The 14,675-nt window shown below is 38.2% G+C and overlaps 2 protein-coding genes across 2 annotated transcripts in view; both read left to right on the top strand.

The window, feature by feature from the left end:
• LOC146457535 (uncharacterized) overlaps nucleotides 1-9,523 on the top strand; it is a 55,457-nt gene extending 45,934 nt beyond the window's left edge. The window contains exons 8-11 of the mRNA XM_085091867.1: nucleotides 3,133-3,312; nucleotides 3,717-3,797; nucleotides 8,500-8,597; nucleotides 9,490-9,523. Of these exons, the coding sequence (XP_084947993.1) occupies nucleotides 3,133-3,312; nucleotides 3,717-3,797; nucleotides 8,500-8,597; nucleotides 9,490-9,523 (393 nt within the window). The remainder of the gene's footprint in view (nucleotides 1-3,132; nucleotides 3,313-3,716; nucleotides 3,798-8,499; nucleotides 8,598-9,489) is intronic.
• Nucleotides 9,524-10,308: 785 nt separating this feature from the next.
• On the top strand, nucleotides 10,309-14,445 carry LOC146457534 (diuretic hormone receptor-like). Its single transcript, XM_085091866.1, has 5 exons — nucleotides 10,309-10,381; nucleotides 11,738-11,800; nucleotides 12,061-12,203; nucleotides 13,749-13,863; nucleotides 14,269-14,445. The coding sequence occupies exons 2-5, from the start codon at nucleotides 11,786-11,788 to the stop codon at nucleotides 14,443-14,445; spliced, it is 450 nt and encodes a 149-aa protein (XP_084947992.1). The 5' UTR covers nucleotides 10,309-10,381; nucleotides 11,738-11,785.
• The last annotated feature ends 230 nt before the right edge of the window (nucleotides 14,446-14,675 follow it).

Below are 14,675 nucleotides of genomic sequence, written 5' to 3'. Positions count from 1 at the left end.
ATTTCTGGCGGCAATGCAAAAGTACCCCGTCGAGAGACCAAAATGGGAAGGGTACTTTGACACGAGGAGAGCCTGTGAAACGAACAACTGCCGTCCCGCTACAAATCAAGTCCTTTGTTAAATTATTACTTGCAACAAAGAATATGTTTTCTATAAGCTGTACAGAAATTGCTAATAGTAGCTTATTCTCTGTTGAACTTAGTAGGATAACATTTTGGATGATTTTGTCAACTCATGTATTTTTACACATGTAGAAGTGAGGATTAGGCACATTTTGCTGTTAGTTGTGTAATAGGAAACTGTTACATTATTCTGCTTCGGCTACTTTCAAAAATACAATAGTCAGAAAATACCAAAAGTCAGAGTATTTCTAAGCTTTACTTCATCTATTGATTGAGTTTTTAAGACAGGAAAGGCAATTACTTTAGAATTATCAAGCGAAGATGGTATAAATAGAGGTCAAAGTTAACAGCAGAGATGAGCTATGTGATTCAGTGTCGCATCGCAGTATAAATATTAATGAAATTGCTATGAACTAGCAGCTTATTCTAGCCCTGAATTCGAAAAAAACTCGCTAAGAAGGACTTACCACAGTGATCTGATCTGCAGCGCCAGTAACTCTTTTTAAACGGAAAAAGTTGAAATCCTTGTAACTGCGTGACTCTGACAAACTAAGGCGTGATCAAAACCGCGTGGGACCTGGTAACCGAACTATCTCCCCACGCGCTACGAAGGCGAACAAGTAACAAACGACAAACAATTCCGTATTTTACCTCTGTAAATATGAAGTTCTTCAAGTTCTTAAACCAGCCGTCTAGCCAAATATACACTCCCCATGCTTGAAAACGTTTTATTTTTCTTGGCGGGGAGGGGGAAGAGAGGTTCCTTGCGCGTGAGATCTCGCGGACGTTTAGAACACAGCTTAGTGCCCTTTTTTCAACGGTCACTTTATATTTTCTACTGTATGGCACTTATCTTTGCAAATATCAAGAACGAAGTGGACAGTTACTATAGTGTTTCCTAACTACAGCAAATGGCTAACATTAATCGTTGGAGGTTCCATCTATGATACAGTAGCAAGTAGAGTAGACATTGCAAGCTGTATGTATTGGGTCACACCTGCATTTTTTGACTGCAAAAAAGTCAAATTTTTGTCTTTCAAGTGCAGATACGATACTCGGAGAAGAACAAAAAGCCTGGAATGTCATTCGAGTTCTCTTTTCCTACTGGCTAATGGCATAATTTTAATTATGCCACATAGACACTAGCTTATTGAACATTAGCCAGTTCAAAGCTCTCAGTTAGTGAGAACGCCCAAATTTCAAACCAAAACCCGAAGAAACAAAACGAGTGGAATTCTGCAGATAGAGGCTGCTTTTAAATTCGGGTTCATGTTTTCGCGGTTCTCACTGTTCTGGAGCTTGAAACAAGCTAGGCTGCAAAACAGTCTTTTTGTGCGCTGGTCCGTCGTAGGATCATGTGGGGTCGTTTCTTGTAGGAAAATGTCTACTCTACTTGCTACTGTATCATAGATGGAACCTCCAGCCAATAATGTTAGCCTTTTGCTGTAGTTAGGAAACACTATTGTAACTGTCCACTTCGTTCTTGATATTTGCAAAGATAAGTGCCATACAGTAGAAAATATAAAGTGACTGTTGAAAAAAGGGCACTAAGCTGTGTTCTAAACGTCCGCGAGATCTCACGCGCAAGGAACCTCTCTCTCCCCTTCCCGCCAAGAAAAAAAAAAACGTTTTCAAGCACGGGGAGTGTATATTTGGCAAGACGGCTGGTTTAAGAACTTGAAGAACTATATATTTACAGAGGTAAAATACGGAATTGTTTGTCGTTTGTTACTTGTTCGCCTTCGTAGAGCGTGGGAAGATAGTTCGGTTACCAGGTCCCACGCGGTTTTGATCACGCCTTAGTTTGTCAGAGTCACGCAGTTACGAGGATTTCAACTTTTTCCGTTTAAAAAGAGTTACAGGCCCTGCAGATCAGATCACTGTGGTAAGTCCTCCTTAGCGAGTTTTTTCGAATTCAGGGCTAGAATAAACTGCTAGTTTATAGCAATTTCATAAATATTTATACTGCGATGCGACAATCACATTGACATAGCTGATTTCTGCTGTTAACATTGACCTCTTCTAAGTGAATTTATACCATCTTCGCTTGATAATTCTAAAGCAATTGCGTTTCCTCTCTTGAAAACTCAATCAATAGATAAAGTAAAGCTTAGAAATACTCTGACTTTTGGTATTTCCTGACTGTTGTATTTTTGAAAGTAGCCGAAGCAGAATAATGTAACAGTTTCCTATTACATAATTAATAGCAAAATGTGCCTAATCTTGACTTTTACATGTGTAAAAACACATGAGTTGACAAAATCATCCAAAATGTTATCCTACTAAGTTCAACAGAGGATAAGCTACTATTAGCAATTTCTGTACAGCTTATAGAAAACATATTCTTTGTCGCAAGTGATAATTTAACAAAGGACTTGATTTGTAACGTGACGGCCGTTGTTCGTTTCACAGGCTCTCCTCGTGTCAAAGTACCCTTCCCATTTTGGTCTCTCGACGGGGTACTTTTGCATTGCCGCCAGAAATATTTTAACACAGTAAACTACAGAGGTTGTGCTTTAACAATGTCTTCATTTTAAATTCAAACTTGACGTACCAATTGGGTTTCTTTTGAGTTGAAATTGGATGAAATTTGCTAAATTTTTTAACTGCCGAAAACGGGTTTCTTCTAACGGCCAAAGCACTGCCAATTTTCAAGCTTATCTAAATTTAACTAGTGCATTATGAAGAAGAGGGATGTGTTTATATTTTGTAAACATTTCATTAATGGAGGACATTGCGTTTCTTTCTACGAGCGAGATGAAAATGGGTAATTTTCAGTAAGTTTCGTGACCGAAAGGACGCTAATTTGCCTTATTTCAAACTTTGCCCGATTTCGAAACAAATAACACGCTGATGAAACTGTTAACGTTATTTTTGAAAATACTCCACTATAGAGATTATATGGGCAAAATATGAAGGAATTCGAAATTTCACTACTGACGCCCGATTTTTGATAATTTCAGAAATCGGCTCTTAAGAACTATAATTTCTTTGTAACATCCAATGGCAGGTTGCACAAGCCAATGAAGCAACAGTGTTGAATATTTCAATGGAACTGTCGTCTTCAGCAAGTAATTTTACCAACAAGAGAATCTTCCATGTGATGTTTGCAGATTTGTTTGACGTTGCAGTTAAGCTTCTTAAAGGAAACAACTTGCGGAACTTTAATCTAGCATCGCTTTACGTTAAGGTGAGGAAAATAAACTGACTCTAACAATGCAACATTCCTCGTGCCATTCTTTTGAACATTCTTCATATGTTTGTAATTTATTATTATAACTTGTTTTGTATTTGAATTTTTTTAACGTTTCACGACTTTAAATTTAATCCAATGAGGTTGTGGAAAGCTCACAGTTTCTTAAAAGTTCAGACCAGAGAAAGTATAAAGCATTGTGGAAAGGTCCTTATTAAAATTGTACATGTGTTTAATTATGAAGTATTCGAAAGGCTTGAAAATTGCAGACGCTATTTGAAGGCAAATGGTAGTTTGCTTTGAAGAAAAACAAGGAAAGAGTAAGTCTAATATACCGCTAGCACTTTTTTGGAAAAGCCATTTGATATGAAACACTAACTGACATTGTTTTGTCTGTTCAGCATGTCGAAACAACTCTTACATCCAATATTTACCGTGAAGGGGGATTTTGCAGTAAAATGACAGTCAACAAAGAGCAATTGGTATGGCCATAACATGTTATGTTGTAATTGTTATGTTATTCATTTTCTAAATTTTGTAATATTAATAATAATACTAATAATAATGAACTAGTAGAATGACAGTTAACAATTTGGTGGAAGCGCTGAACATTCATTTCATTGAGTGAGTACAAAACGCAACTTGAGACGATGGCCTTATATTAACCCGCCTCCTCAAAGAGTTACCACCAATTTGAAATATATGGTTGGAAGACTTCTCCAACTAAAATTTAAGTTCACCAGCAAAAACAAAAAACAAAAAAAAAAACCTTGGATAAGAGGAGGACCTTAGGCCCGGTTCATACGTCGAACTTTACATGAGCCGAACCTAATACCTATTAAGGTCGACCCAAATAATTAAGTTCGGCAGTTGATTCAGACGTCGAACCTAACTGAAGTCGAACTTAATTAAAGCTAAAGTGAGAAAGTAGATTTTCGTGGTCAGCGGCTGTTGTTTTTACTTGACAAGATTTAAAATGGCGGGAAAGATGAATTCTTACATGGAAGAGCTTGCTTGGTAAAATAATAAAGACAAGCCAAACACGGCTCCTACTGGTCGAGATAGGAAGAATATGACCTTCAAAGTATAGCCCTGGCCCTGAGGAAGACTAATTCTGTTAGTCGAAATATTGGCCACCAATAAATCTGCCCTTTGCCGTAGTGCCAGCCTTGCATTCAGTTTTGTATTTTCACGTTCAAGTGACGCCTGACACGAGGTCTTTCACAAGAGAGATCTGGCAAAATTACCAGCAAGTTTAATTCCTGCGTTGTGTGGACCTCTGCATTCAAAAGTTTTTCTTCAAAGCTAATTTGCTCTTACGAGTACGTCTTTCAAAGATCTCCCTTTTCTGTAAGAGTGTAAGGAAGGGTCTTTGTAGATCTCCCCTAGCAGAGGCTGATTTTCTATCAAGTGTCTTTTACCAGGAGCCATAATCAGGGATGGAGACCGTAACGAGATGCCATTTTGACTTGTGGGCTTGTCCCCATGTGTTGTATCAAAAAATCTATTTTTAGAAAAAAACTGCGCCACACGCGCGTGCACGCACGCGTGTAAACGGCCAGGATCGCGCGCGGAGAAATTGAAATTTTTTTCTACCCGTTTAAAATGGCGTCCAAATTTTAAAATTCTGCCAGGGAATATCTCCTCAGTGCCCACATTTGAGGAATTAGACTCTCACAAAGAAAAGGCAGCAATTGAAAGAAGACGGGAAAGGTTGGAATAAGCGGCCTATTGATCACATGACTCTCACAGCAAAGTCAAAAAGGCGCCAAAACGGTGGCGCTGCGTGCGTTGCTACTTTTGAATGAACGAAAAAAGCTTACACTCTACGGACATGTACTCAGATACGTAAGGACTTTTTTATCTTTAGTGAATTTTTTCTCAGCTGCTTTCCGTGTCACATATAAGGTAGTAGCCCCACGCATATTTGCGTGTATCCACGCGGGTTTATGACGTGAAGGGGAGGGGGGGCAATGTTTTCTAAAAATAGATTTTTTTTTTGGTACAACACACGAGGACGCGTGGACCCCACGCTTACGGTCTCCATCCCTGATTATGGCTCCTGTATTTACTCATCTGAATTGTTTTAGGTTAGGCACAGAAGGGCGATATTCCATAACAAACCTCAAAATGTTTTTGCGGGTTTTAGTTTGTTTTGTAGTGCCAACATTCTTTCGCGGAGGTTGACTTCTGAAAGAGTTTTATCTATAAGGTTATCGAGGTAACCTCTGTTGCGTAATCTCTGTTTGAATAGAGTAATATTTTCTTCAAATTTTGCTTTTGAAGATTTTGTTCTGAGAAGTCTTGAGGCTTCGCCTTTGATATAGCCTGTATTGGAAAGTTTCTGTCGGTTTGAAGTGCGTGTGCACATCAAGAATAGATTCTTTTTTTTTTTAATCTTTCGCATCTCAGACAAGATTATTCAGTTGTTTCGAAACAAGAAGAACAAGCACAGTTCTCTTTTCCCGCCATCTTGTTCAGAATGAAGTCATTTGCGCACATGCCGAGTCGATGGAATGCACAGACTTCTGGGATAGATATAATTTATATAATTTATACGTAACGTATGCATTTGGTTCGGCACATGAAAAGTTCGACGTCTGAATCGAAGTCGAACTTCTGCCGTTCTATCCGACTGGCGCAGTCGAATAGAACGGCGGGTCGACCCAAATACAAATCTGTCGATCCTAACTGATTCATACGTCGATCTTTACATGCGCCGAACCAAATGATTAGGTTCGGCTCATGTAAAGTTCGACGTATGAACCGGGCCTTAATTGATTTTGTAGTGGGGAAAATCACCTGCAACATGAAATAAAACATAATATAACTACACAGTTTGATTTTCATATATGTCAATGTCGACTCACTGGAAGTTAGTTAGCGAAATAATTCTTCTACCTACATTAGCTTCAGCTAATTTGTTTAAGTAACAGCTGCCGCAATAATGCAAGGGCTTATGCAGTTTGGTTTTGTGTGTATGTGTGTCTATTATTTGCGTGTGAAAAGTAACATGGTAATGTATCATAATAACATTGTAATAATAATATTATTGTATTGTTGGTTTTTTTATTATTATTTTTTTGAAAAGTGTAATAAGTGTTTATGTAGTGCAATAAAATTTTTCTTCATTAAAAAAAATAATAAAAAAAATATAAAAAAATAAGGGCAACAACATTAACTTCTCGTTCTTAAAGCGTGTGCTTGCAGTAACATTCGTCAGTCTAACGAATAATAGTTTTAGTGTCCCGTAAGTTTCTCGGACATGACTTCTGGTAGTCGAATGGACTCCATCCTTAGACGATTCGACTCATTTCTCGGGTGTATTAGACAACCCTCAGAGCGGGGGTTTAGTTAGACGTCCTTACATTGGTACTTCACGTAACTCTGCTCCCTTGAGCAAGAGCTATGTTCAATCGTAAATAGTTGTGTAATCATTTAGCACCCCACATTCCATCTGAAGACGTTGCTACAGGCACTTTAACTTTTGTCCGGGACATCCAGGATTTATTTATGTATGGTAAATTTATGGTTTCGTTTGACGTTGAAAGTTAAGTTGAGTAATGTTGAATTCAAGAGTCTTTTCTGCAGAGCCACCGCCAAGATCCATTTTTTATTCAATGGTTCCTTCTAGATCAGATAGTCGGTGTGGTCACGGACTCTCTCCTTGCTCCCGTTCTTGCTAACCTTTTTATGAGGCATCACGAAAAGTCATGGTTGGAAAATGTTGAGGAGTTCAAGATTCTATTTTATCGCCCATATGTTGATGACACTTTCCGTTTATTTTACTTGGAACATAACGGCACATTGTTTTCCAACTATATTAACTCGAGGCACACCAAAATCATCAAATTTACGATGGAAAAAGAAGTTGATCACAAAATACTATTCTTAGATGTTCTGGTCAAAAATAGCGGTTCACCTTCCTCTGTTACTATTGTTTATCGTAAGAAGACCTTCACTGGTCCATTAACCAATTATTTTTCTTTTACTTCGTATTCCTGTAAACTGGGCATCATCACGACTCATGGATAGAACCAACAATATTAACAATCCTTGGTTAGGCTTTCCATAAAGATATTAGCAAACTCATGGAAATCGTTTAAAAAAGATTTTTTCCCACCTATTTAATTAAGAGGGTTGTCAATCGTTACATTACTAAGACCCAAAACAATCCTGATTATTCCTCTGGTTTCTTCTTTAATAATGTTCCCACGTTTTATTTAAAACTTCCTTACATAGGTCCTTTTTCTAGTATCACCCAGAAAAGGATTCGGTACCTTATTAAGCGTTACTGCAATAACTTAGATATAAAATTAGTCTTTTCCTCCTTTAAAATCGGCAGTACGTTTGGCGTGAAAGACTGTCTCCTAAGCTGTTTCGTTTGTGTGTTGTAAAGATTTTTTTTAATGCCTGTTATGTCGGCTTTCACACACGTTCGTGAGCACTTAGCCACTGATTTGGCCTCTCACGTATTGGAACACTGAAAAGATCCCAAACAACGCCATACTTTATGTTCGCCTGAATCTTTTAATGGTATGGTAGAACGAGGATTTTAATCCCTAGAAACGTGATATTTGGTATCGAAGTTTAGTTTTTTCGCAATCATTTTTTTCCGGGAACAATTTTGCGGATTTGAGAAGACTGCTGTTCACTGATATTTTATCAGTTTTTTGTACAATCCTTAATCACACATTTGACCTTACCAGAAGACTCTGTTAACACGTTTGCAGCCAGGTAGTGTTACATCTGGCACTCTCCAGTACTTGAGCGCTGAGTCGCAGTTTCCAGACTCATTAATGTAGGCCTGTGAAGGGAACTATATTTAGAACTTTAAAAGCCAACCCTTTTTAGCCGTTCGTTGGTTAATCTGTTTACAAGATGAAGGGGAAATTCCTTAGCTCCCTTAGCGGTGCAGCGACCTTAACTAAGCGTTTAGAGTACAAAAAAGGGGAAATGTAAACTGGATTAGTTAAATTTTTTTTATTTATTTTCCTTTTCTCCGAAATGTTTTGGCAATTCATCAATTTTAAACAAAGAAATCAGACACTTTTAAATGTGAGACATACCCCTGTAAAAAAAGAATGTTTTTAAAGTCCAAAAGGCTTATTTTTCTAGACCTTGTGTTTGCAAGTTGACGACTCATTACCTATGAAACCGTTTTGTTTTGCTTCATTGCTACAGGTGAATGAGCGAAAGGCCCTGGCCAGAAGAGCGCTAGACTTTATTCGACGAAAAAATAACAGCCTTCACCATCCCTCTCGAGGGATACTTGTGCACCTGTATGTGGGAGAACCACTACCCTATAAAACCCAAATAATCATAAAAACCCTAGAAATGTTACAAAGATATTTTGCTCTAAGTGGGATCTCGGCACATGTTATTCGGGAGTGATAAACTGCATCACTTGGACAGCCACGTCGGCAATGCCGCGGTCGAATGGTTGACTTATATACTTCAAGAGGTCGATCCTACGGGACATTTCCCGTCAATGTGATAACGTAGGACAAGTTCTCATTTTCATTTGCAACCCATCTGAGGACTAAATACGGTTAATGACGTACAAGCCAAGGTACGAGCTAATTTAATAGGAGGCAAGGGGGGATTCATGTCAGGCCAATTCGCCACTCCATAAACTGTGAGAAGACTGGTGTGCCTCCCACTCCCTAGATTTTGTTAGTTGTATGTATTTACGTTTCCGGTTCTAGTTATTGCTAGGATGTTGATTGACAATTGGTGTTGCCATGTGCCGCATGCCTTGAACTGTGTTGTATGAAGAACTAGGTTTTGCTAGTGTTTTGTATATAAATCCTTTTAGTTCGAACCATCAGTTGTGCTTTACATCGTTCTTCGACAAATGGTGCGAGAAAGGGGTTCTGGGATCGTTTGGGTAGGCAGATAGACATCGCGTCAACGAATAAGTGCATTTTTGGCATTTTTCGGGGTAGCTCTTGTTAACTAGTTTTCATGTAAAGGAGCATTGTTTCCTCACAACTGAATCCAAAAAAAATGTACTTATTCGTCGGTGCAATTTCCATCTGTCTATTTAAACGATGCCATAATCCCTCACCCGTACAGGTCTCCCCATCAATAGTTTCTGGAGTGGGGAATAACGTTTGTAGATTGTAACCTACTATGTTAATCTTGTTTCGTATACCGGTATTTGTTCCTCAGGTGGGTTGGAAAAATCCACGAGGCTAACACCTGAAGCCGCGTTACCCCTTGAGTAGACCAATTTCGATATATTAACATTTTAGCTTGGCTACGAGGCTAAGGGGAATAAAGCAAAAAAACAATTATTCATCTCTGAACCTCACTGTAATTTCGTTGTTTTATTCCCCTAAGCCTCAGTCGTAGCCAAGTACGAATTTAAATATATCGAAATTGGTGTATTACGTGCCTTATTTGTGTTGAAACCCTCTCAGGACAAATAGTATTTCGGCCATTTATTCAGTTAAGTGATCTTTGAATATTGCAAGTGTATTTAGACATTTTAACTGTACCTACTTCCATACGGTGATTACTCATCTTTCCGGATGCTACACTGGGTGCTCGAATGTCTCGAAGCACTTTACGTTCTTCGCCACACCATAGGCTTACCCATCGGAACTGAATGTCGATTGTTTTCTCCTTTTACTAGCTACAAAATGAAATTGTTGATTGGGAGATGTGAAGATAGGGTACATCACAATAAAATAATGTTTTGTCATGACCATCAACGCTTGGCTCTTTTATTCAATACTAAATCGGTAACTTAGAAGAAATTTTACAATTGATCCTTGAAGGAGTAGTGACGATAAAATGTCTACCTTTCTATCGACACACATACACCTTTCGGAAATCTGTGTATACTGTGATGTGACCGCTGAAAAATATGCTAATCGGAGTTTTCGCGTGTTTTTAGTCACGCCAAGGCTCATATTAATTAGTGTTTCATTGTAAGGTGAGCCTTCAAAAAACTAGAAAAAACGTCTTATATTTCAGTAGCCGCAATTTTGCTGTTCCGGAGTATACAGTTAACATCGCAATTAATAAAAACGGGACGAGGCTAGCGACCACCAACACGGTAATTCTGTCATATAGTATTTGTGATTTGATTTTTATTTTCCCGTCCTGATTTGTCACTGTCATAATTTATTTCGGTGGTGTAGCAGCTGTTGTAAGTCTGTAATTGTTTTAATTGTGTGGCAGCTGTTATTGTTTTTAGAGTCGGGGGAATTGTTGTATTGTTTTCTAGAAAAATTACAAGCTAATTACGTGAGACCTTATGAGAGCTACTACGTTACCCATTTATTTTCTTGTATTTAATTTCGTCAGCCTTGAGACCCCTTAATGCCACTGCACGTTCACAAAAGTTAACAAAACAACAATAGCAAGGATTCCAACAACGGCCAAAGCCAACAACGGCCAAAGCCAACAACAGCAACTTCCAAATTCCCATTCGACCTGGAAACAGTGGACGAATAGCCACTCTGTGGATGTGCCACTGAAATTCCTATTTATTTATTTATTTATTTATTTATTTGTTATTTATCACTTGAAAGCTAATTAAAAGTCGAGTATTGAAGGTATTTCTTGACATAACACGTGTTCGAAATGCCAGGACATTAAACCATAAGATCTAACATCCAAATAGAGCAACTTAGTTCCCAACAGAAATGGGCAAAAGAAATATTGTTAAGTTTAAGTTCAGTTATGAAACGATCAGCATAGCACGAGTATGGACAAAGAAGAAGTTCTGATTCCTGGACCAGAATCGAACCTGCAGCCTTTTGTAAACTGGTCAGATGCTCTAACCATTGAGCTCATGAAGGACTCTAGGCAAGTATGGCCGTGCACAAGGACACACCCTTTGCATACTGCTGTTTTCAGCAATGCCTGAAGCGTCCTATTTACTAAATCAGTAGGCAGCCTGGATATAAGGACGTAAAACATAAATTCAAAAACACACACTGAACAAAACAAATTTGCAACCACGACATTCGTGAATAAAGAAATAGGGTAACTTTAAAGCTCGACCATAAAGTTAGAAATATTTGTTGTTCATCTCGTCATGAGCTTAAGGCTTTGGAAGAAATAAGGGTTTTCAACTCGAATTGACCCATGATCTTCCGCAACACCGGTAGTATGATCTAGCCATTGAGCTGTTGAGAGCCTCGTGGTAAATTTACCAGATTTATATTTGAAACTTGTCCTGCACACTGTAACGTTCAACATTACCAGAGCTCGGTGGTTAGAGCACCTGACAAGCCTTACTGGAGGTCATGGGTTCGATTTCCGTAAAAGACTCCCATATTTCTTTTTCATGGCAACTAGTAATTGAAGACTCCTAACCTAATTCTCAACGTTAAACATTGTCAGAAATGAATAATTATGAACCGTTTGAGAGTGATTTTGATCTATTTTGTTTCCTTCAACTTAGTCCCATCGACGAATAAAGAAAGTTTTAGAGGCAGCAGAATGCAAAGGAATGACCTTTGACAAGGTATTGTGAAGATACTGAATGTGAGTGACAGTGTGAAGGGATTTAAATAAAAAGTCGATAAACAAACCGAATTTGGTTACCGGCGGCGCACTTGCGAATCATGTGCACTTTGAGCGCTATAAATGCATCGAAAGTGTTTAAGGGACTATGGTGTCAGGGTTGTCAACAATGTTTGTTGTTTTGTTTTTCAACTACTTTCTTAATTTTCCTTTCCGCTCCTTAGTTATTTTGTTAATTTTGTTTATTTTTTTTTCTGAAAGAGTGAAAACCTCGTCGTAAAAAGACTTGTTGTGGCTAGTGACAACCTCAGGAACCAAGAAATTCAGGACAAAATGGAAAATGTGCTTCTCTGCATTTCACTTGCAGCGATAATCGTTTACTTCATTGCAGTATCAGTGTTGAGGTAAGAGAAAACATTGAGGCAAAAGTAAATTGTCTGTTGCTATGAAGTGGGCAATTGCATCTAAGAAAAAGTAAGGCCATTACGCTCTGTCATAACCGTTATGCGATTAATAACTGAAAAGCGGCGAAGAGTATTAAAATACGATTCGTGAATATAACCATTGTAGCCGCTGCTAATCACTCAGCTCTCTACTTTCACTTTATTTGATATTTTCACCATTGCAAAGTAACTCATCCCGACGGTAAACAAATCCGTACCAGAACGGTTCTTGAAATACAAAGATTAAATAAAAGATGTTAACAATAATACTACAAGTAAACGACATGGAATGAGCAACTGAGAAACAATAGAAAACGAACGACTAACACAAGAACGTACCTTATCGGTGATTCTACAGAGAATTAATCAAGACGGGAAGAACGGCGAGACACAACTATACAAAACTGAAAATGATGCGCACACTGAAAACTTATGCAAGAAAACTGGCTAAAAAAGGGTAAAAAGGGGTGACAGAAAGGCTATTTACATACATAATGATCTATAAAGGTGTGGGGGCGAAAGGTATGAAAGATGTAACACACACAAATAAAACAAAAGTAAGTGAAAATTAGTCGCGCAGAAAAATAAAATAAAAAGCTATAACTCGCTGTAACAACCATGAAGTTCATAAGTTTTGAAGGACGGTTTCCAAACTAAATGTTAGCGGCAATATTTACTGCGACTTCAAATGCAGTGTTTTCGAAAAGTTGAGGTGGCTCTGAAGCCCTGATAGAATTTTTTTTAAATGTTTCAAAAAATTGTATCAGTAAACATGTTGATTACATTTCCAAGATTTCTTATGGCATCCTTGCTACGTATGATCTTAGAATAACCAATAATCAAACTTTCAATGCATGCTTTTGGTAACTGCATTGACCTTGGTGTCAATCAACAAAAGTTCAGTTTCATCGTCCTTTATCATCAACTTGTCTCTGATCATTCACGTATGTCCCTTACACAAGCTTCCATCGCGGCTGTGGGGGTATCTTGATCAGCTTGGTCATCAGGTCTGAAAGCAAGAAAGAACTACGTACCGTCCGCCTAGCAGTGTAATGTCGCGGGAAGGTGCTTACTGACAATGGTGAATAATTCACTCGCGCAGATAGAAAACAACAAGGGACCCAGGTAGTATCCCTGCTGTACACCAAACGCTAGCTCTAACTCGCCTAATTTTGCATTGTCTCTAACCGACAGGTACGAGCGAACCGAAGCAGCATACATTCATAGAAATCAAACTTACATCCAAGAGGCTGAAGTACAACGTCGAGATCGACTGTATCGAGCGCCGCATTGAATAAATAAATAAATAAATAAATAAATAAATAAATAAATAAATAAATAAATAAATAAATAAATAAATAAATAAATAAAACAAAAAACAGTAGAGTTGTAGCACTAAACTCTAAATACCTTTACGTGAAGAAAATGTATGCGGCAGAGCTGTATAGCTCTTTACCATTAATGCTTATTTCCATTGACTGTAGAACAATTACTCTTTAAATGCAGGATAAAAAAGACAGAAAAAATCTTTGTTCATGTAAATTTTCTTCTGTCTCTGGGCCTCGGAATCCTGGTGTATGTTTTGGATAAAACAGTGTTCACCAAAAGAATGGAAAGGCCTGTAAGTGGGCAGGAGTGTTTCATTACATTATGTTCCCTGTTGGCTTTTTAAAAAACGTAAACAAAGAAATTTTCTCTAAGATCGAGATTCATAGTGATCATGACAGTCCTGAGTTAATCTACCAGTGCGTTGCACTCGAAATACAGGGCCCCCGAGTAAATAGGTTAAGATCATGAGAGTCCTGTGTTGATTTACCAGTGCGTTGTGCTCGAAATCCAGGGCACCCGAGTAAACAGGTTAAGGCTCTGGGAGTGGAGATGGAGCTCTTTAGTCCTTTACAACCTACAACGCTGGGTTTTAGTGCAATACCATTCTAATGCGTGAACCTCTCAATTTTATTTCTATTTTAATATTTTTTAATATATATATTTTTGTATTTTAATATTGTAGTTCTTTATCCTTTAGACTCTCTGCTCCGCTATAGCAGTTATACAATACTATCTGCACACGTCGTTGTTTACTTGGATGCTAGTGGAAGGAATCAACCTGTACATCAAGCTGGTCAACGTATTTTCAATGAAGAAGCCATTCTTGACTTACGCGGCTGTAGGGTGGGGTAAGGTTTTTTACATGTACTGTTAATTGTACAGACTGCTTAAGACGGAGTTAATTTTTCTCTTGTGCTTTTATCAGACGGATACTTCAATAGAACCTAGGAAATTTGCTTACAAAACTGAGGAGATGTTGTTGCTGGCCATTGTATCATTCCCATTGAAAGAAGATAGCAATGCTTCTTATCGTTTTGTACGCTATACATGAACAGCAAGGATGTTTACACGTCGAATTGCTTTTGCGCAGGTATCCCAGCGGTT

Source organism: Pavona decussata, unplaced genomic scaffold, assembly GCF_977016875.1.
Source record: "Pavona decussata unplaced genomic scaffold, jaPavDecu1.1 SCAFFOLD_241, whole genome shotgun sequence".
Classification (NCBI taxonomy): Eukaryota; Metazoa; Cnidaria; class Anthozoa; order Scleractinia; family Agariciidae; genus Pavona; species Pavona decussata.
The sequence above is the reverse complement of the archived record's forward strand: the minus strand, read 5'-3'. Positions and strand labels throughout refer to the sequence as shown.